General features: G+C 62.4%; 5 protein-coding genes across 7 annotated transcripts; 3 read left to right on the top strand and 2 right to left on the bottom strand.

The window, feature by feature from the left end:
* Positions 1–314: 314 nt before the first annotated feature.
* PARP3 (poly(ADP-ribose) polymerase family member 3) lies at positions 315–4,735 on the top strand. Its single transcript, XM_039734304.1, has 10 exons — positions 315–1,115; positions 1,313–1,438; positions 1,843–2,034; positions 2,390–2,525; positions 2,761–2,987; positions 3,127–3,276; positions 3,426–3,503; positions 3,747–3,924; positions 4,139–4,285; positions 4,399–4,735. The coding sequence occupies exons 1-10, from the start codon at positions 933–935 to the stop codon at positions 4,566–4,568; spliced, it is 1,587 nt and encodes a 528-aa protein (XP_039590238.1). The 5' UTR covers positions 315–932; the 3' UTR covers positions 4,569–4,735.
* Positions 4,736–5,136: 401 nt separating this feature from the next.
* LOC120514139 (probable G-protein coupled receptor) lies at positions 5,137–8,574 on the top strand. The gene is made up of 2 exons (XM_039734307.1): positions 5,137–5,611; positions 5,951–8,574. Exon 2 carries the CDS (start codon positions 6,061–6,063, stop codon positions 7,288–7,290), a length of 1,230 nt encoding a protein of 409 aa, XP_039590241.1. The 5' UTR covers positions 5,137–5,611; positions 5,951–6,060; the 3' UTR covers positions 7,291–8,574.
* A 9-nt stretch (positions 8,575–8,583) lies between these two features.
* PCBP4 (poly(rC) binding protein 4) lies at positions 8,584–15,680 on the bottom strand. 2 transcript variants are annotated; one of them, XM_039734305.1, is made up of 13 exons: positions 14,712–15,678; positions 13,191–13,306; positions 12,576–12,599; positions 12,465–12,497; positions 12,090–12,206; positions 11,875–12,003; positions 11,507–11,635; positions 11,181–11,255; positions 10,967–11,011; positions 10,747–10,822; positions 10,323–10,375; positions 9,754–9,923; positions 8,585–9,439 (listed from the first exon to the last, which is right to left on the bottom strand). In XM_039734305.1, the coding sequence occupies exons 2-13, from the start codon at positions 13,284–13,286 to the stop codon at positions 9,124–9,126; spliced, it is 1,263 nt and encodes a 420-aa protein (XP_039590239.1). In that variant the 5' UTR covers positions 13,287–13,306; positions 14,712–15,678; the 3' UTR covers positions 8,585–9,123. The 2 variants fall into 2 exon arrangements, with proteins under 2 accessions (XP_039590240.1, XP_039590239.1); XM_039734306.1 differs by lacking the exon at positions 11,181–11,255 and having other exon boundaries at positions 8,584–9,439; positions 14,712–15,680.
* Positions 15,681–16,046: 366 nt separating this feature from the next.
* On the bottom strand, positions 16,047–17,879 carry LOC120514141 (protein ABHD14B-like). 2 transcript variants are annotated; one of them, XM_039734309.1, is made up of 4 exons: positions 17,550–17,876; positions 17,127–17,343; positions 16,728–16,969; positions 16,047–16,395 (listed from the first exon to the last, which is right to left on the bottom strand). In XM_039734309.1, exons 2-4 carry the CDS (start codon positions 17,332–17,334, stop codon positions 16,213–16,215), a joined length of 633 nt encoding a protein of 210 aa, XP_039590243.1. In that variant the 5' UTR covers positions 17,335–17,343; positions 17,550–17,876; the 3' UTR covers positions 16,047–16,212. The 2 variants fall into 2 exon arrangements, with proteins under 2 accessions (XP_039590243.1, XP_039590244.1); XM_039734310.1 differs by having other exon boundaries at positions 17,127–17,879.
* Positions 17,880–18,028: 149 nt separating this feature from the next.
* ABHD14A (abhydrolase domain containing 14A) lies at positions 18,029–19,766 on the top strand. Its single transcript, XM_039734308.1, has 4 exons — positions 18,029–18,370; positions 18,487–18,602; positions 18,893–19,128; positions 19,393–19,766. The coding sequence occupies exons 1-4, from the start codon at positions 18,156–18,158 to the stop codon at positions 19,573–19,575; spliced, it is 750 nt and encodes a 249-aa protein (XP_039590242.1). The 5' UTR covers positions 18,029–18,155; the 3' UTR covers positions 19,576–19,766.
* The last annotated feature ends 82 nt before the right edge of the window (positions 19,767–19,848 follow it).

Genomic DNA, 19,848 nt, shown 5'->3' with positions numbered 1-19,848 from the left:
AGACAGTACAGACAGAGACAGTACAAACACACAGGCAGTGCAGACAGACAGGCAGTACAGACAGGCAGTACAAACACACAGGCAATACAGGCAGTACAGACAGACAGGCAGTGCAGGCAGACAGACAGACAGACAGGCAGTGCAGACAGACAGGCAGTGGAGTCCAGCAGCAGGCAGGTCTGTCACAGGGTGCATGCGCTACCCGGAGGCGTCACAGCTGTTTCCGCTGTCATCCGTGGATGCTGCCTAAGGAAAAAGTTTCTCCTCTGGGCAGGCTGCCTGGCCAGCCTGAAGGCTCTCGGCAGCTCCTCGGAGGTGGCCCTGGGCAGGGGAGAAGGTAGGACACGGCTGCTGCCTGTACCTCTGTCCCCACTGCTGTCCTCTTCAGCTGGGACTGGCAGGGGGCACAGCACACAGGGGCTGTCCGAGCCCCCTCCTGCCCAAATCAAAGCGTTTCCCTGGTCTTGACAGCAACTGGGGGGGATGACATTTAATGTCTGGGGGCATGTTGTTGCATCGTTTCCCATCTTGACTGTCCCTGGGGGTACAGAGCTGGCCGAGCCTTGGGGACACACTCCTTGGATCGGGGGTTCCTGGTGAGGGGAGGTGGGGGCACAGCTCCCCTGTGCTCCCCGTCAGCTCTGTGCCACTGGGCTCTTCCCACTTTGGGGTCTCTCATGGGCTGAAAGGGGCTGAGAGGCTCTTCCACCCACCCCGAACACAGGGACAGGACAGAGACAGTTTGTGGGCAGAGGTCCCATCCCCTCCTCCAGCCCTGCTGCGGGCTGAAGGCGGAGGGAAAGCAAGGCACAGCCCACCGGACTTTCCCGGAAGGGCAGCATAGCATTTCTCACCTCTCCCTCTGCTGTCTCCAAGGGTTTTTCTGGGGGATTAAGGCTGTGCTGACCCGGCAGCAGCAGGGGGGCTCAGTCATGGCTTCGAAGCGCCAAGCTTCTTCCTCGAAGCAGCCAGACAGCCGGGAAAAGAAACCGAAAGTGGAAGAGGAGGACGACACCTGGAGCTCCACCTTGGCAACGCTGAAAACTGCTCCCAAGGAGAAGCCGCCTGCCACAATTGATGGGCTGTGCCCCCTGAGCACAGCACCGGGTGCTCGGGTGAGAGCAGGGCTGAGCTGCTCAGAGGGGCAGGGGTGGGAGGCTTGGGGGAGTCTCAGACCTGCCCCTGTCCTGCTGACACTGGGTCAGCCCCAGTTTTCCATGCAGACCCCCTGTGTTCCTGCTGGGACATTTCTGCACCCTCTCCTTCCCCGAACGCTCCCAGGTGCCAGCCCAGGCCATGTCACTCTCTATAGGTCTATGAGGACTATGACTGCACCCTGAACCAGACCAACATCGGTGCCAACAACAACAAGTTCTACATCATCCAGCTCCTGGAGCACGATGGTACCTACAGTGTGTGGAGCCGCTGGGGCCGCGTGGTGAGTCCACCCAGGCATCGCTCATCCCCTGCACCTCAGCTGTCCCCACCCTGCCTTCAGAGCCCCAAAAATTGAGGGTGAACCTGGGGGTCCCTGGTCCCAAAGCAAGCACCCAAGTATCCTGCTATAGTTCTTTAATGGGGGGGGCTCTAAGGACTTTTCAACATAACATAGTCAGCCTGTCTGGGGCATGTGGCACCTGTCCCTGCAGTGAATGTGAGTGTGACAGCCCAGCAAGGTGTCCTGGGGTGTCTCCCTGAGCTCGTGGCTCAGCACATTCCTGCTCATTGCCCTACAGCCTTACTATCACAGCCCCCCTTGCTCCTGCCTGCCTGCTTCCACTGGCATGGGGCTGGTGGAGCAGGGATGCAGGGGAGGTCCTGACCACTGCTGTCCACTGCCAGGGAGAGACAGGCCAGTCCAAGCTCATGCCCTGTGCTTCCCTGGAAGCTGCCAAGAAGGACTTTGAGAAGAAGTTTCGAGAGAAGACCAAGAACAGCTGGGCAACAAGGGAGAACTTTGTTGCCCACCCAGGGAAGTACACGCTCATTGAGGTGCAGCCAGGGGCTGGGCAGGAGGTGGAGGCTACACTCAGGGTGAGTACTGAGAGATTGTCACCATGGTGGGATGGTCCTCATTGCAGTCCTGGCCCACTGAACACCAGAACATCCAAGAGAGTCAGCAGGATGGGATGGGTTTTGAGGGGGGTCTGGGTGCTTGCTGAAACAGCTTGCTGGCAGAGATTTGGGGCTAATGGGTTAAAATGGAGTGGGAGGGCATCCTGAATGAGGAACATGGCCTTGTGGGTGGCATGAGCCATGGACAGTGGAGGCAGCACCTGCCCACTGCTGTGCTGCCCCAGGACCAGGCTCTCCTCAGAGAGGTGGGCAGCCCTGGTGCTGTGCTCCCACAGCCTCCTGCAGGCCCACAGCTGATGTGGGGTGTCTGCAGGTGGATGCCGTGGATGGGAACAAGGTCTGCAAGCAGCGGGTGCTGCCCTGCACCTTGGACAGCACCACACAGGAGCTGGTGTCCCTCATCTTCAGCAGTGACATGTTCCGGGATGCCATGCAGACCATGAATATCGGTAGGAGGTGCTGGGTTGGTGGCTGGCATGGGCTCCCTCTGGGGGGTGCAGGTGGGAAGGTGAACGGAGCAGAGGTGCTGATGGACTTGAGAGCATCCCCTCTGATATCCTGGCACCTGATGGGACTGTGGACACCCCATGCTGGGTGCCCACACTTGCCCACAGTGATACTGGAGGTTCTTGGAAGTAGCTGCAGGGTGAGTGGGTGAGTGGTTCACCTTGTCCTCCCTGGTAGATGTGAAGAAGATGCCTCTGGGGAAGCTGAGCAAGCAGCAGATTGCAAGGGGCTTTGAGGCACTGGAAGAGCTGGAGGCAGCGCTGAGGGAGCAGCCCCCCCAGGCCACTCGCCTGGAGGAACTCTCCTCACGCTTCTACACCATCATCCCCCACAACTTTGGGCGGGCACGGCCGCCCACCATCAACTCCCCTGACCTGCTGCGTGCCAAGAAGGACATGCTGCTGGTGAGATGCCAGAGCACGTAGCATGTGACATCCCCTCCTGGTGGGGCAGGAGCTGCTGGCAGGAGACTGAGCTTGCCATGCTCCCCCAGCACAGTGCCCAGCACTGGTGCTGAGGATGTCCCTGCTCTGTCCCTGCCAGGTGCTGGCTGACATTGAGGTTGCACAGAGCCTGCAGGCACAGAAAGAGAAGGAGGAGGAGGAGAAAGAAGTTGCCCACCCACTGGATCAGGATTATGCCCTGCTGTGCTGCCAGCTCTCCCTGCTTGACCCAGGTTCCCGGGAATACCAGGTGCTGCTTGTGCCACAGTGTCCCATAACGGGAAACAATTATGTCAGGCCTGTGGGCACCCCAAAGGTTCCTGCTGTCCCAGGGGGACCGTGGGCATTGCTGAGATGGCTGCCTGGAGTGACACAGCGTTTTTGCCTCCCCCTTGGCAGATGATCCAGACCTATGTGACACAGACTGGGCACAAACTCCACATCCTCAACATCTGGCAGGTGGCCCGAGATGGTGAGGTGAGGAGGAGGTGATTCTCCCCATGTCACACTGGGGAAGCCATGGTTGCACCCCAGGATTGCTGTAGGGCTTCTCCCTACAGGAGGAGATTCAGCCCAGCTGGCCAGGGCCAAACAGGCACCCATTCTCCTGCCCCTCCAGCCAGGCACTGGGGCTGGTCTGGGGGAGGTGGGTGGCAGTCCTCCACCCCTGGGCACCCGTGTGTCCCTCTGTGGGCAGCCTTTAGCTGTGCATCTCTCCAGGCTGAGCGTTTCAAGGCCCATGACCTCCTGGAGCACCGGCGCCTGCTGTGGCACGGCACCAGCGTGGCGGTGGTGGCGGCCATCCTGAAGAGCGGGCTGCGCATCATGCCCCACTCCGGCGGGCGCGTGGGCAAGGGCATCTACTTTGCCTCAGAGAACAGCAAATCAGCCTGCTATGGTGAGGGTCCTGGGATGGGCTGGGCTGCTTGTGATGCCCACAGGCTCCGTGTGAGCATGGCTGCCTTTGCATACCCCCTGCCAGGCAGCTGTGGGCCTGCCGAGCCCCTTCCCTGCCATGGTAATTGGTCCCTGTGCTCCAGCGTGGCCTGGGCACGACCAGTTGGAAGTACCAGGGGTGGTGCTATCATTCCCATCCGTTTCTCCCATGGCAGTGGGCCATACATCTAAGAATGTTGGCATCATGTTCCTGACGGAGGTGGCCCTGGGCAAGCCCTACCGCATCACCTGTGATGACCCCACGCTGTGTCAGCCACCTGCTGGCTATGACAGTGTCCTGGCCTGTGGCCGGACAGAGCCAGGTGAGCTGGGGGCAGGAGGGCTGTGGCAGCTCCGGGGCTGTGCTGCACACAGGGCAGGGGGAGAGAGGCCAGATCTCAGGTTTCATGTGGTGCTGGGGTGTCTTCTGGCCCAGATCCTGCACAGGATCAGGAGGTGCTGCTGGATGGCAAGAAGGTGCTGGTGTGCCAGGGCAAGCCCATCCCCATGCCCGCCTACAAGGACTCCTCCTTCAGCCAGAGCGAGTACCTCATCTACAAGGAAAGCCAGTGCCGGATCCGCTACCTTGTCCAGCTCCGCTTCTGAGGCTGCCTGGGAGCACCACGGCCCTGGCCCAGCACCAGGAGGGGACACCCACCAGCCCAGAGCACAGTGATCTGGACTCTGGCCATCCCACCTGGGGCTTGGCAAGGGACAGGCTGGCATGGGGACTGAGCTTGCTTTGATTGTGAATAAAAGCACTGTGCCTTGCACCGGGTGGTGCTCTTGCTTTCCTGCCCAGCAGGCGGGTGTGCTGTAGGGAAGGGTGTCAGTGGGTCCCTGAAGGGATGGCATGGGTGGCTCTTGAGGGGCTGAAGCCTTCAGATGAAAGCTGGTGTCTTTGGGAGGCAGCTGCTCTCATCACCTTAGCAAGGCACACGGCTCATGCCCACCCTGTGGCATCAGACCTACAGAGGATGAGCAAGATCTCAAGATCTGCTGCCCTGCCTGGGCACAGAGGAATTCATCCATCCATCCTGAGGGCGAGTGCCTGCCCTCCCTCTAGTGCCATGCCTCATGCCATGTCTGCTGTCCTGCTCCAGCCTGGCACCCATGCCAAGCCCTTTTCTGTGCTCACGTGTGCCCCTTGAGCACACGTCCGGGTGCTCAGGCTGCCAGGGAAGAGCAACTCCCAGCTGTGCCACCCTGATGCCCCGGGTATCAGTTACCCTGATACCCTGTGCCAGTGGAGATGATTTGCTGCAGACCTGCCTGTAGCTCTGTCCCTTGAGCCCAAGGAAATTGAGTGCTGAGGTGTTCCTGTGGAAGGACCAGGCTTGGTGCAGGGGGTGGCCATTCTGGGGGGGCACAGGGCGCAGGAACCCCCCTCCCTGAGCCCCCGCCGGCTGCTAGGACCCAGCAGCTGTCCCCGTGGGACTGCCACGGGTGCAGGCAGCGCCGGGAGTGACAGCTGGTGCCATCCGCAGCTGGCGGGCTGCAGGCAAACAGGATGACGAGCGGGTGACGGGAGCGGGGAAGGGCGAGCGTGGCCTCACAGGGCCGGCAGCCCCGCTTCTGCTGCCGGAGCACCAGCAGCAAGCAGGACCCCGCTGAGGAGAGGAGCATCACCCACCTCCCCAGGAGAAAAGGTGCGCTGAATCCCACCCACCCTGGGGTCCCCTGTGGCCAGAGCAAGAGGGTTGGGACAGGCAAGTTGTGCTGTTCCACCTCAGGACATACTGGTGCCATTGAAGAGGGGGGACGGGGTGTCAGCCTGGCGTGGGTGCCCACAGGACCTAGCTATGCTATCCCTGGCCAGACTGGGAACAGCCTGGGTGGCAGCTCTGGGAGAGCCAGGGTGATTTGACTTCACTGGCTACCTCTCCCTCCTCCAGCACCTTGGAAGTGTGCTGGTTGTCTCTGTGTTTCTCTGTGGCTCTTCTCCATTTTGGTTCATTCCCTTCACACCTGGTTCCTGATCCCAACAGGCAAGGAGAAGGTATCAGCCATGGCTGTGGTGGGGTTACCCTCTCTGGGACACAGGAGAAGAGCCCTTGCTGCCCAGGCACCAGAGCTGCTGGCTTAGCCCTGGAGGGGGATGCCGAGCTGGACGGGGTCAAACACCACGGACAGCCTAGAGCTGCTCGCCATCCCCAAGCACTCCATCGGCGAGGAGGTGGTGGGCCTCTTCTGCATGATCCTGCTCACCCTCACCGCCCTGGTGGCCAACATCGTGGTGATGGTTATCATCCTCAAAACACCCCTTTTCAGGAAGTTCATCTTTGTCTGCCACCTCTGTGTGGTCAATCTCCTCTCAGCCATTTTCCTCATGCCCCTGGGGATCATCTCCAGCTCCTCCTGTTTCAACTGGGTTATCTACAGCATTGCTGAGTGCAAGGCTGTGATATTCCTGAACATCTGCTTCATCAGTGCCTCCATTCTCACCATCTGTATCATCAGCGTGGAGCGGTACTACTACATCGTCCACCCCTTGAGGTATGAGGTCAAGATGACCATCAGGCTGGCGGTGGCTGGAGTGGTTTTCATTTGGGTCAAGTCAGTTCTCATCACTGTCTTGGCACTAGTGGCATGGCCTCATGGCAATGGGGCCACCAGTGCCAGCCGCTGCACAGTCTACTGGAGCCCTGGGGCCCACAAGAAGGTTTTTGTGATCCTCTTCAGCATCACCTGCTTTATTCTGCCCACCATCATCATCCTCGCTGTGTACTCCAGCATCTACCGCGTGGCCCGGACTGCGTCCCTGCAGCAGGCACCTGTGCCAGCACAGGCAGTTGCACCCAGACACCGATGTGACTCCATCGCCAGCCAAGTGACCATCCTCACTGCCAGGATCCTGATGCTGCCCAGGCTGATCCCGGATCGCCTTCTAGGAAGCAACAAGGCCATCCTCACCTTGGTCCTCATTGTGGGACAATTCTTGTGCTGCTGGCTGCCTTTCTTTGCTTTCCACTTGCACTCCTCTGTCACTGTTGGCACTGTGGGTGGTGGGCACGGGGAGATGGTGGTCACCTGGATTGCCTACTCCTCCTTTGCTGTTAATCCTTTCTTCTATGGGTTGCTGAACCGCCAAATCCGTGAGGAGCTGGCCCGGCTCCGGCGCAGCTGTCTTAACCATCCACTTGGTCAGGAGCTCTGTCTTTCCATCTCAGAGGCTTCTGTTCAGGAAAACTTCTTGCAGTTCCTCCAGAGAGCAACTTGCACGCTGGAGACCCACACCAGCTGCATCAGCCCCAGCCCCAGGAACAGGCTGGACCAGACCACAACGGGCTTCCCCACCCCAGATCAAGTTCCCGAAGAGAACAGCTGAGAAGGAGGCTCTGTCCCACTGTGCTGGGCAGGAGACCTGCCAGGGACACATCAGACCTGCTTGGACCAAACCTCTTGGATTTGCATTTGTGCAGGCTTTACCTCTTCTCTGAGCTTATGGTAAAAGGTGGTGTCTCCCCTGGGAGAAGGTAGCAGATCTGAGGAAGTCACGTCTCTCTTCTGCAGGCTGGAATTGTCTCTGGCTCCACCAGCACAGTTCCAGGGATGGGCTCTCCTCAAGACATGGACCGTGCAGGGGCAGGGGATGGGACCCCTCCATCTCCATTGCCCCGATGGAGCACGCTTGGCCAGCGGGGAAGGGCCGATGTCCCTTGCACTCTATCCAGGAGCAACGTTCCAGATAATGCCACTAACACCAGTAACACCAGGGCCCCGAGCCCCTGCTGAGCCTGGATGGCAGGATGGAGACTTCCATCCTTGGCTGTTTAACCCAAAACTAATGTCTGTGTGGAGGGGCTTCTGCTCCCTGTGACACTGATCAGGGGGACACACCCACAGGGCTGGCTCTGGCTGTGTCACTGTTTGTCCTGCTGGCATGGCAGCATGCAATGCCCGTGGCCACGCTGGCCATGCTCTCTGTCTCTCTCAGCTGGCAGTGATCACCACCCTGGGGGGGAAATGGCTGTCTGGGGGTCTGTGCCGGGCTGTTTATGGACACAGCTGCCCAGTTTGAAGCCTGGTCAGCAGTGCCACGTGCCAGCCGAGTTGGGCTGCTAGCCAAGGGCACACTGGGTTGGACATGGTGACACAGGGTGGTGGGGGTAGCTGTGTGGGCTGCCCCAGGGCAGCAGCAGCCAGAGGGGATCAGGACCTGCTGTTCCTTTTCAGTCTCATTGCTTTTGAAGGGCTTGGGGACACTCTCATAGGGTCCCCACTGCTAGAAAGGGGACTGGACCCTTTTGGGGCATGCTGCAGGGGTACATCACCCTCTGCCTGCCCACAAAGGCCCCAGGGATGGTGTTGGCATGGTGGGTTGGAGATGTCCTACTCCAGTAGTAACTGAAGGCCTGAGGGAAACTGCCCTATGGCCTCTCTAACTGCCCTGGGGCAGGAAGAGGCTCCAGGAAGACGCCCAGAGAGATGGGGCTGAAGGCCAGCATCCCCCCCTAGACACAGGGATGCCCTTCCAGCCACCACCCAAATACCCAGAAGCTGGGGCCACCCTTGCTGTGGGGGAAGTCTCCACCCAGGGTGGGGAATATTATTATTATTGTTATTTTCTTGTAAATTTTATCTTTTTATTAAACCATTGATAAGTTACAAAGGAGGAAAAAATATAGACTCATATATATACAGCATTTCCAAGCCAGCAGGGACTGGCTCTTGGATGGGGTTGCTGGGAGGCGATTGCCCCAGGGTGGCCCAGGGAGGGCCCCCACCAGAGCCAGTGGAAGCAGAACTCCTGGAGAGGCCAGGCAGTCCTCATCCAGTGGAACCTGGCTTTTGGGTGCCAGATGGAGTGTGGGCATGAGCAGGATGGCAGGGGAGGCAGGGTGAGGAGCAGGAAGTAGGGGTCCCACACCAGCACTGGGAGAAGGGACCCTAGGCCAGCAGGGACAGCCCCCCACCCAATACTAGGACACATGGTCTCTGTGCAGAAAATCAAGGAGGGGGGCACAGAGCTGCTGGGATGGACAGCAGGCAACAAAACAGCCCCTTCCTCCAGCAGGCATCACCACCAGGAAGGCCCTTCCCTTCCCTGGGGTGGGGGACATGGGGCACCTGGCAGAGGCTGAGGTCAGGGTGGGTGGCAGGAAGGTGTCCCTGCTACTGTGTAGCACCCTGGACCCCCTGGCCCAGCCACCAGTGGGGTTCAGTAGGGCGAGAACTTCTGCCGGTCAGCTTTCTTGGTGCCGTTGGCCGCCGAGATCTTGGTCGTGTAGGTGGTGGTGCCACCATTGGGACCTGCCACGGAGGATGGGGACAGTGCCAGGAAGGACACCGGCTTCAGGCCGATGAAGTTGGAGAGGGAGATGGCGTAGGGGGTGCCCAGCAGGGCCGGGGGGGCTGGGGCCACGGCGGGAAGAGCCGCACCGGAGCCTGGGGCGAGGGGCTGGGAGAAGCCCATGCCGAGGTCCATGGAGCCAGGGCCTGGTGGCACCTGGGAGGTAGATTTAGCAGTCTCTAAGCTGGGAAAGTAAGAGAGAAGAATGATGGTGAGTACCATGGTGACAGAGTGGTTGTCCCACCACAAGCTTAGGGTGCAGGAACTGCGCACCCCATCCTTTCTGGCACATGTATCCATGACATATCTTGGGTTAAAAAACTGGGCCTCAGATCTGGTGGGTCACGGGTCTTGCGCCTACCACCTCAGGATCTCAAAGCACCACCCAGCTCATTCTTCCTGAGGATGCTGTAGATCCTCCAAAAGCTGCCTTGAGGTGCTGGAGAAGAGCACCCCTCACTAACACCCAGCATGAGTCCCCCTCAGGCTGACACCTACCAGGCTGTGATGAGGTACTGGGCCAGGGTGATGCTGACAGGGGTCCCCGTGATGGTCACGTGCCGCTCACTGGAGCCCTCCGTCTGGTTGCCAATCTTGATGTGGGCACCCGACATCTGCCTGATCTCGCTGATCTTGCTGCCATGCCGGCCAATGATGCAGCCGATGAGCTGAAAGGGCAGGACAGGCTGAGCCAGCAGCAGCCAGGGCAGCCTTGCCAGGCAGGGAGCTCCAAGGGGCTCTCCTGGACACCACCTACACCTCGGAGGAGAAACTGTGGAAGGCACTGGGAGGGCAGAGCACTGCTTTCCTTAGGCAGACCCTGCTTTTTGGTCTCACTCAAGACCTTCTTGCTGGCGTTGTGTCACATGCCAAGGCCTTTCCTTGGCAAGCTCTTCACCCTGTCCTGTGCTTCAGTTTCCCCTTTCTTCTACCCCAGCTACTCCTTCCTGCTCCTAAGCTCTGGCAGAGCCTCCACTGTGTGGGTCAGTGGGTGCTGGCCTCTGCGAAGTGCCACATGGGTGGGGATAAGCTGTGGTCCCCCTCATCATTCCCAGACCAATACGTACATCATTGGGCACCAGGAACTCCTGGGAGCTGCTCTGGGAGCTGGCATCCAGACCTGGAGAGAGACAAGGATGTCAGCAGTGAAGGGGCAGCTCTTCAGTAGCCCCTATCCCGGCCCCGTACAGGGATGGTGAGTGGCTCTGGGGACAAACCTGAGGGATTGCTGGGGAGAGGAAGGGAGGACAGGACAGAGACACAAGTCATGATTTGGTGCTGGTGCTCTCCCACTGCAGGACTGGGGAGCACTGGTGGGTGTGATGACTCCAGGAAAACAATGACAAGGTTGTGCTGGAGGGGCAGGTAGACATGCTGGGGGGGCTGGGGCTGGAATGGGTGCAGAGGAAGGAAACCCCTTCGTCAGGGCCAGGTGTCAGGGTGGATCAGGAGGGGCACACCCAGCCTCGGGGGAGCATGGGAGATGCTCACCTGGCACCATGGTGGGTGCATGGCCCAGGGGGGCGAAGGGAAGCGCATGCCCTGACAGCTGCTGCAGCTTCGTCACCTGCCCAGACAGTGCAAAGAGGAGGAAGGTGGTGTTAGGGGTGATGGCAGAGGTCAGCCGTGCCCCAGTGCCCCCCAAGACAGGCATTCCCAGCAGCACCCATCCTGGTGGGCACAGACCCCATTGCCAGGTGGACAAACTCACCTCTGCAGGAGAGACCCCGCTGTACTGGCCCTGCATGGAGAAGCCCTGGGGAGAGAAAAATGGGGCATCAGTGGGGAGCCAGGTGGGGACCACTGTCTCAGGTCACTCCCCCCTGAGGCACAGAGACTACCCTGAGCCCACCAGAGTTGCCCCTTGCTGGTAGAGGCTGCCCTCTTGGCCACCTCATGCCCTTGGAGATGCTGTGGCCTCTTACCTGATTGGCAGAGAGCAGGATGGTGCCCAGGGAGAGACCAGGGTGGTAGGGTATGGTGGCCCCCTTCGGAGGCGACTGGAGACAGAAGGAAGGAGGTGGAGGAGATGAGAGATGAAGCTGAAAGCCCCTGTAGCCCCAAGGACCCTCTGCCCCCTATGCCCCCAGTAAGCTGGGCACAGCCCCCAGCACTACAAAGGCAGGGTGCTCCTATAGGTTTCCACACAGGGGAACCCTGGTGTTTGGGTCCAGATGGGCATGGGAAGCCTTGGGGAGGAGGAGGTGGGTAGCAGATGCCCCCTGGGCTGGGCATGGGGCTTGGCAGGTACCTCCAGGATGACAGCGCAGATCTGCCTCACGCACTGGATGATGGTGTCTGGCACCCCCGAGACCGTGACAGCCCGTTCAGTGGAGTTGGGCAGCAAGTCACCAGCCACCTGCACCTGTGCCCCTGTGCTCTGCAGGAAGCAGAGAGAGATGCTGGCATTCCCCAGCCACTCCCTGCCAGGGCTCAGCACCTCGTACCTCCCTTGTCCCCCTCCTGAGCCCCCAGGGACCATTGCAGCACCTGCAGGGTGATGCTCCCTCTCCTTCATCACCTTCCCCAGCCCCTGTGGGACTGTGCAGCCCACACACCCAGGGCTCTGTGCCCCCAGGGGAAAAGGGGATCCCACATGCAGGCTGCCCTCAGCCTCACCTCCCGGATCTCCCGGATCTTCGCTCCCGCCTTGCCGATGAGGGAACCGCATTGGCTGGCGGGGATGACAAGGCGCAGGGTCACCGGTGCTCGGCCTGCTGACACCCCATCGCCCCCTGCTCCCAGGTCCTGTGAGGGATGTGGGATGCAGCGTCAGACCCCCAGGATCCCGCAGGTGTGGGGGCACCTGGCAGGGATGTAGGAGGGCTGTCTACCTCCTCCAGCTTGAAGGCGATCATGGAGACAGCGCGGAAGACAGCGTCGGTGGAGCCGGTGATCGTGGTGATGCGCTCGGGGCAGGACCCCTCCGAGATAGTGATGCGTGCAGTGCTCTGGGGACAGTGCCACACCCCGTTAGGGATGTCACAAGCCCTGTGCTTCATGACTTCCCCCAGGGATAGCTTCATGGGAGAGACTGATGCCTTCATGTCTGAGCCTTGCCCTTCCCACCTCTCCCCAGGCAGCCTTCCCTGGGGTGCTGCTTTGTTTTCCCTGGTTCCACCTGGGATTTAGGGGAACAGGCACGTGGGAGCCGCAAGGTACAGGCACGACAGGCAGCAGGACCTGGCAGCCCACCAGCATGCCCTTACCTGCTCTCGTATCCTCTTAACAGTCTCTCCTTTCTGCAGGTAAAGGAACAGGGTGGGTGGTCAGGTCCAGGGGAGCCAAGTGCTGGCAACACAGAGGACCCCAAATCTTACCTTGCCGATGATGCTGCCGATCTCCTGAAAAGGCAGAGAAGAGTGGCACTGTCAGGAGGTGGCTCCCTGCATGCCACATCCCTCCTCTGCCAACAGCCTGGCAACAGGCAGACCCTGCCCCAGGGACACTGGGTGACTTAACTAGTGACACAGGGGCATGGGAATGTGCCCCTCCCTGGTTTAGGATGGGGACAGAAATCCTTCTGGGAATGCTATTCGCAGGGGAGACTGAGAGCATGGGAAGAAAACAGGGCACAAAAAGCAGGGCATGGTGAGGAGCTGGAGCTCCAGCATGGCCCCTCACCCTAGGCACTGCTGCAGAGAAGAGTGGCACTGTCAGGAGGTGGCTCCCTGCATGCCACATCCCTCCTCTGCCAACAGCCTGGCAACAGGCAGACCCTGCCCCAGGGACACTGGGTGACTTAACTAGTGACACAGGGGCATGGGAATGTGCCCCTCCCTGGCTTAGGATGGGGACAGAAATCCTTCTGGGAATGCTATTCCCAGGGGAGACTGGGAGCATGGGAGAAATCAGGTCACAGAAAACAGGGCATGATGAGGGCATGGCCCCTCGCCCTAGGCACTGCGGACCCCTGAGTGGCCCCCTGCCATTACCTTGCCATGCATGAGCATGCGGAGGGTCAGGGTGATGCTGAGCTCTGTCTCCTCGGGACTGCCGCCCACGCCACTGGCTCCGTCCGGCGATGCCATGGCGGGAGGGAGAGATGAGCCTGTGGGACATGGTGGTCTTCAGATTGGGGGGATGCCCAGCTAACCCCACAGCCCCAGATCTGCAGCTTCAATATCCCATGCCTGGGAAATGGGCAAACTGAGGCAGAGGCAGCACTGTGCCCTCCTCTGGCAGGCGAGGCTCACATGGCCCCATGGCACCCCACGGGCACCCTGCACCTCCAAAAGGGACCCGCTGCTATGTGTCTGCCTGAGCTGCCTCCGTGCTGTCCTGCACAAAGCCAGGAACTGGATGGATACAGGGGGAGGATGCAAGGTGTGTGGAGCATGGCTATGGGATAGGGCATTTGCAAATGCCTGCTGGAGTGGGGACAACAGAGGTGGCCTGGGTGGTCTCACAGGCTATGCACGCCACTTTCTCTCCCTTCCCCGTGCCCATGCACAAAGCCCCAGGGGACACTGAGGCAAGCTCCCAGACGGGGACCACCCCACCCAAACCACACCACGATGCCTGCTGACTGACGCGGCTGCAGCACGTCCCTTCCTAGAGCACCCCAGGGCCCCCCGGACCCGGTGCCCGGGTGGCCGTGGGCGGCCAGGGCCCCCGGGAGCAGGACAATTACTGAGTGTCCAGCCCGGGTGGGCGGCTGCGGCACCGCTGGCTCCCGGCAAGCCGGGCGATGCCAAGCGGCTTTGAAACAAAGCACCCGTGTTGAGGCTGGGGCCGCGGCCGCGGGCATGGCGGGGGGGCCGGCTATTTTAGGTGCTGGCAGGACTCGTCACCGCCACGGCACATCTCCTGCATCGGGGGAACGGGGGGCGGGGGCGCAGCCCCTCGGTGCTGTGCCTGCCCCCCCCGGCCCCGGGGATTGAACGCCGCGTCTCCACCCCCCTGTTACCGCGGGCTGAGAAAGGTGGAGAGGCTGGAGAGGGGGAATATGCCCGATCCCGGTGCAGGGGAGCCTGAAGTGGGGCGGAGGGAGGGATGCACCCTGCTCGCGGCATCCGGAGATGTGTGGGGTGCCGGCCAGGGTCCCCAGTGCCCCTGGGGATGAATGGCAGCGGGAATTCGCTGGGACAAAGAGCCCGCCGGGGGAAGAGGGATCAGGCTGGCGATGGCACGGGGGAAGGCAGCGGGGCCACGGGTGTCCCCCCACTGCCACAGACAACGCCTGGGGGTCTGCGGGCAGGGGGGCTCCCCCCAGGTGAGGCAGGCTGGCAGGGACGCCAAAGGGCCCGGTGATGGGCACAGGCCACCTGCCATGGCTGGCACTGGCACAGCCACCAAGCCGGGCACCGCCCGTCCTTCGGGGCACCTTCGGGTGACAAAGGGAGGGGGGACGACGGGAGGAAGCCCCCACCCCGTCCCCGGGGAAACCTCTCTCTCCTCGCCCTCCCGGCTGCCCCGAGCCCCCGGTCCCCGCGGGAGCGGGGCCTGGCGGGTACCTTTCCGTGCGCCTCGTCCCTCCACCGCCGGCCGCCCCTCTCAGTGCCACATTGTCCCCGGCGGCGCCCAGTGACACCCGGGGCAGGAACAATGAGCCGCTTGACAGGCCAGGGCCAAGCTGGCAGCCCCGGCCCCCACCCCGGTCCACGCCGGGGCCCCCCTCGCTCTTCCCCTCTCCCACATCCCTCCCTCCGGGATCCTATTACAGCGGATAAGAGACACTAAAAGGAACAATGCACCCTGGGTAAGGCCATCTGCCACCGCTGGGGACATTCCTGGCCCCCCCGGCCCCCCTCCCTTTGGCTCACACATCGCCCCTCTTTGTAATTGCGTGGTTTTTTTCCTGGAAGCCGATCAGCTGGCAGGGCTCGAGGGCTCAAGGACACCGGAGCGGGCAGGGATGGGGCAGCTGGCACCCCAAGGCCCGCCGGCACCCCGGGCTGCTGCTGCCAGGTGGTGCCTGGAGGGGCAGGAGGCACCCGCGTATGGGGGGGGTCGGGACAGCAACAGGGGACCTGAGCCACCTGGGGGGGTCAGGGATGCTCCACACAGGGGTCCTACCAGACTGCCAGGGCAGAGACCAGCTCCTGCACCCTTGGCACTGCCTTGTGTCCCCCACACGGGCATCCTGCACCCACAGAAAAGTGCCCTCCCCCCCCTTACCTCCCCCACTAAATCCTCCTGGGCCCTGGCGTAAGCAGCTAAAGCCCAGGCAAGCTTGGGGAAGGGGGGGCACTGGGGGGGCACCCTGCTGCTGGCTCCATCTGTGCCCCCGAGTGCCCGTGCAGCAGCACCAAAGGCAGAGCAGGCAGGTGGCAGGCAGGAGTCTTGTCCCCTGTCTGTCAGGTCTCTCTGCCCACCCCCTCATCTGGCAGCCACTCTTTAGGTAAATCACCCCACACCTCCCCAGGGTGCTGGGCGGATGATGCCGTGGGCAGGAGCCTCCCAGAGCTGGCAGCTCCCTTTTAAGCCCCTGTGGATTACCCTGGACTTGGGCACATGCCAGGAGGGGTAGGAGGAGGAAGAGGAGGATGAAGAGGAGGCTGGCCGGCTGGGGACACGGATGTCACTACCTTGGGGGACCTACCTGTCCCAGAACACAGCCACAGGGCTCCCTGGGCACCCTCTGAGGTTCATGAGGGTCCCATCAGAAGTGATGGGTGGGCTGCAGCAAGGCTGGCACTCACCCATCCAACAATCCCAAATGTGCCATCCCTCAGTGGCTCCATCTTCCCTGCTGTCACCCCCAAACCTGTGTGGGACAGCAGCCATGGAGGTAGGGAGGGGGGAAGGAGGTGGGAAAGGTGGAAAAGAAGCAGGAAGGTGGCAGGAAAGCAGTGGCAGAGCTTGGTGTTTTATTTGGTCTCAAGAGGTGTGTGTGCTGGTGTGGGCCAGTGCAGTGTGAGTGCCAGCCGAGCACCTGGGTTGGCACAAGGGTGCATGTGCAGGCAGAGGGGTGGGTGGGCTGCCACATCCTCCTGCTCTGTGGTCCCATCCTGCTCACTTCAGCTGCTGCAGGAAGGCCAGGAGTCCACGGTGCCACTCATTGGGCTTGTCCAGGTAGCAGGCGTGCCCTGCACCCTGCAGCATCAGCACCTGGTGCTCAGGGAGGTGCCGCAGGTTGCTCAGACTGGTGTGCCCCAGCTCTGCATCCTGGTCCCCGTACACGATCAGCGTGGGGGTCTGTAGAGGGGGAAAGCACCCTGAGCCCACAGGGGTCACCCAGGCACTTGCTCTCCTTGCCAGGGACACCCTGGAGAGGAGTCAGTTGCCCTTCTCCCCCATCCAGCATGACAAAGGGAAACTGAAGCTCAGACTCCTGGGTCTCCAGTTGTCCGTTCTTTACCTCCCACTACCCCACATTTACATTCCTTCATCATCAGGTTCTCCTCTTTCAGTGGCAACAGGGTTTCTGGCCTGTTTGGCCTTTCCCCTGCTCAACCCCGGTGCCAGGGTCCCCTCTGCACCATCCCCTCCCAGTTCCCCGACCTCCCCAGTGCCCTTCCAGGCCGTACTTTGATCTGGGCATACTGCTCCGCCGTGAATTTCTCAGTGCAGATGGGCGCCACAGGCACATAGGCCTTGAGCAGCTGGCTGTGCTCTAAGAGGAAGGGCAGCGAGTACATTCCGCTGAGCGACGGGCTGATCACCACAGCTGGACCCAGGTCCAGAGCCTCTGAAACTGCCTTCAGGAACGCCGCCGGCGCCGGCTGGCCCACGGGTGCTGGGGCCACAGCATCCTTCGAGCGCCCCAGCCCTGAATGGTGCGAGACACAAGTGGCCCTGTCAGGCTCCACACCGCCTGAATGACACAGAGAAGCCAGCACAGCACGGCAGGACACCGGGGTGCCATCCTGCACCACAAACGGGTGGCTACCCCGCCTGTCTCTGGGGCTGTGCTCAGCACACCTTACCCGGCAGGTCGATGGCCACGGCTCGGTAGCCGTTCTTGGCCAGCGTGGTGAGCGTCCCCACCTGCAGCCAGGTTTCGGAGGAGAAGCGGATGCCATGCAGCAGCAGCACGGTCAGCTTCGGCACTGCCGGGGCTGGCTCAGCTCGGCGGTAGAAGAGGGTCTGTCCCTGCACCGTGACCGTGCTCTCGGTGACCCGCGGCGTGGCCATGCCTGGGGGCTGTAAGTGGGGTGAGAGGTGGGAATGGGGGCCTGATGGGCCTTCTGCCCCGTCCAGGCCCGGTGCTGGCAAGAGGGCTATGAGGGGGTCACACCGGCATCATCTTCGCTGTGGTGGCACCACCGGGGTCACTGACGTGCCAGGCGGCCTGACGGGCCCGCCCCTGCCTCAGTTTCCCCGTCCATCGCTGGGCCTGCAGCCCTTACCTGCTGCTCCGCACACGGGGCCGGCCGCCGCTCGCCTCCTCCCCGCCGCACCACGGGACTGGGGGTGCCGCGCCCCGGGGCCAAAGACCGGCGGGGCGGGCGAGAGAACGGCGGCACCGCGTCATGGAGCGCAAGGTCCGGGGCGGCCCCGGGAACCACTGGGCCCCGCCGCGCCGGGCCCGGCCCCGCCGAGCGAAGCCGAGCAGAGCCGAGTATTGCCGAGCAAAACCGAGCCCTGCCCGAACTCTACCGAGCCAGGCCGAGCCCTGTCGACCAGAACCCGAGCTCTGCCCTGCAGTACTGAGCCCAACCCGAGCCCTTCCCGAACTGTGGCGAGAGACGCCGAGCCCTTGACGAACATAGCCGAGCTCTGCCGAGCTCTACCGAGCTTGGCCGAGCCCCGGCCGATCTCCGGAGTTGTCCTTCGGGGCTGTAGTGGCGCGGGCCGCCGCCAGGCGGGGCCCGAGGACGCACGAGCGGGGCCGGGCGGGGGCTCGGGCTGGGCCGGAGCTGAGCAGAGCAGCGGGGACCGGGACCTGTTTCCCCGCAGCAGAGGGCTGGCGTCCCGCAGCCCCGCGCTGCCGCTGTCCTGCAGCGCGAGCGGAGATGCTGCTTGCCCGCGGCCGCCTGGGGCTGCTGCTCCTCGGGGCGCTGCTCACGTTCCTCCTGTACCTCTTGCTGCCGGCCGCCCGGCGCTCACGGCCTGACGAGGAGAGGCGCGTTTGGCGGGCGGCCAACGGCACGGTGCGGACGGGGATGGCTGCGGGAGAGCCGCCCGTGTTCTACAGGGAGGTGCCCGCCGCAGCCGGGGGCCCCGGGAGGTGGGTCAGCCCGCCGGCAGCGGGGCGCGGGCCTGGGGCCGGTCCTCACCCGCCCCGTGGGCGCTGCGGGCTCGGCAGCCTGCCCGAACCCCTTCCCGCCTGTCTCCCCCCCGCAGGCCTGATGTCCTGTTCCTGCATGGCCAGGCGTTCACCTCCAAGACGTGGGAGGCCTTGGGCACACTGGCACTGCTTGCTGGAGAAGGCTACCGTGCGGTCGCGATAGATCTGCCCGGTAGGAGCGTGGCGCTGTGCTTAGCTGATCTCTCTGGGCAGCTCCAGTCCCTCGCCTTAGTCACTGCTGGGCTCTGGCTCTCTTCAGGGAGGGCTCTGGTAGCTGCTGGTGATCCCTGGGTCAGTGTGCCTGGGATTGTCGGTGTCCTGGGGCATTGATGGCTGCGACTGTACAGCCCCGGGGCTTGACCAAGTGTCCATTTTTTGCCAGGCCATTGAACCCTGGTGAGGAGAGACCATTGCAGGCTGCACGATGCCCCCTGACCACCCCATGCCTCTTCCCCATACCAGGCTACGGGGAATCCCCCCCAGTGGAGATGGCACTGACAGCACAGGGCCGCAGGGCTTTCCTGGACCGCGTCCTCCAGGAGCTGGGCATGCAGAGGCCTGTCCTCATCAGCCCCTCCATGAGCGGCCGCTTTGCCCTGCCCTTCCTCCTGGCGCACGGGGACCGGCTGGCCGGCTTTGTGCCCATCGCACCCGTGGGCACCAGGGACTACACTGCTGAGCAGTACCGGGGAGTCCAGGTGGGTTTTTGGGCTCTTGGGGACCGTCCTGGGTATTGGCAAGCCTTGTGGGCCAGCTGGCTGCCGGGTGTTGTGGAGGGTGGCACTGTTTTGGGGTAAGTGAGGGGACCTGTGACCCCCAGCTCATGGGGGTGCTGGCACCTGCCTCCCCTCAGCTTTGCAGCCCCCCGTGGTGATGGATGGAGGTGGGCACAGCCCAGAGGGAGTGTGGTGGCCATTTACCCCTCTGACAGCTGCTCTTGTTTTCTCTATCCCCTTTCCAAGACACCCACCCTGATCCTGTATGGTGACCGTGACACTGGCCTGGCTCCCCAGGCCCTGCAGAACCTCCAGCACCTCCCTAAGCACCGTGTGGCCGTGCTGTCCGGTGCTGGCCATGCCTGCTACCTGGACAAGCCAGACGACTTCCACCGGGCCCTGCTGGGCTTCCTGCACCAGCTGAAGTGAGCGCCGCCTCCTCCCTGCCCAGCCGCGGGGCTGGGGGCTCCGGGGGGCTGGGAGGCACAGACAGCTGCCATGAGGGATGCTGCTTCCTCCTGGGGTGTCCCCAGGATGGCGGGGGGTGGGACCGGCCGTGTCCCTTGCTGGCAGGACCGGGTGCCGTCTGTCGCGAGGCCAATAAACTGATGCTGCTCTGCTCTCTGCGTGTGTCCCCGAGCGCCGCGGGGCTCCCCGAGCTCCAGCCCCGTCTCCCCGCAGCCCGTGTGGCGCCGGGAGGGC

This window comes from Passer montanus, unplaced genomic scaffold (assembly GCF_014805655.1).
Source record: "Passer montanus isolate IOZ18808 unplaced genomic scaffold, ASM1480565v1 scaffold9, whole genome shotgun sequence".
Classification (NCBI taxonomy): domain Eukaryota; kingdom Metazoa; phylum Chordata; class Aves; order Passeriformes; family Passeridae; genus Passer; species Passer montanus.
Note: the sequence above shows the minus strand (reverse complement) of the source record. Positions and strands in the feature narration are given on the sequence as shown.

Excerpts from the sequence above, each read along its gene's own strand:
- LOC120514139 (XM_039734307.1), top strand. The coding sequence starts at position 6,061 with ATGCCGAGCTGGACGGGGTCAAACACCACGGACAGCCTAGAGCTGCTC.
- ABHD14A (XM_039734308.1), top strand. The coding sequence starts at position 18,156 with ATGCTGCTTGCCCGCGGCCGCCTGGGGCTGCTGCTCCTCGGGGCGCTG. Across the intron at positions 18,371-18,486 it reads GCAGCCGGGGGCCCCGGGAG|GCCTGATGTCCTGTTCCTGC; the intron begins GTGGGTCAGCCC and ends TCCCCCCCGCAG. Across the intron at positions 19,129-19,392 it reads AGCAGTACCGGGGAGTCCAG|ACACCCACCCTGATCCTGTA; the intron begins GTGGGTTTTTGG and ends CCCCTTTCCAAG.
- LOC120514141 (XM_039734310.1), bottom strand. The coding sequence starts at position 17,334 with ATGGCCACGCCGCGGGTCACCGAGAGCACGGTCACGGTGCAGGGACAG. Across the intron at positions 16,970-17,126 it reads CGTGGCCATCGACCTGCCGG|GGCTGGGGCGCTCGAAGGAT; the intron begins GTAAGGTGTGCT and ends CGCACCATTCAG. Across the intron at positions 16,396-16,727 it reads AGCAGTATGCCCAGATCAAA|ACCCCCACGCTGATCGTGTA; the intron begins GTACGGCCTGGA and ends CCCCCTCTACAG.
- PARP3 (XM_039734304.1), top strand. The coding sequence starts at position 933 with ATGGCTTCGAAGCGCCAAGCTTCTTCCTCGAAGCAGCCAGACAGCCGG. Across the intron at positions 2,526-2,760 it reads CATGCAGACCATGAATATCG|ATGTGAAGAAGATGCCTCTG; the intron begins GTAGGAGGTGCT and ends CCTCCCTGGTAG. Across the intron at positions 2,988-3,126 it reads CCAAGAAGGACATGCTGCTG|GTGCTGGCTGACATTGAGGT; the intron begins GTGAGATGCCAG and ends TGTCCCTGCCAG.
- PCBP4 (XM_039734305.1), bottom strand. The coding sequence starts at position 13,286 with ATGGCATCGCCGGACGGAGCCAGTGGCGTGGGCGGCAGTCCCGAGGAG. Across the intron at positions 12,004-12,089 it reads TCGCCTTCAAGCTGGAGGAG|GACCTGGGAGCAGGGGGCGA; the intron begins GTAGACAGCCCT and ends CATCCCTCACAG. Across the intron at positions 9,924-10,322 it reads AGTTCCTGGTGCCCAATGAT|CTCATCGGCTGCATCATTGG; the intron begins GTACGTATTGGT and ends CTGCCCTTTCAG.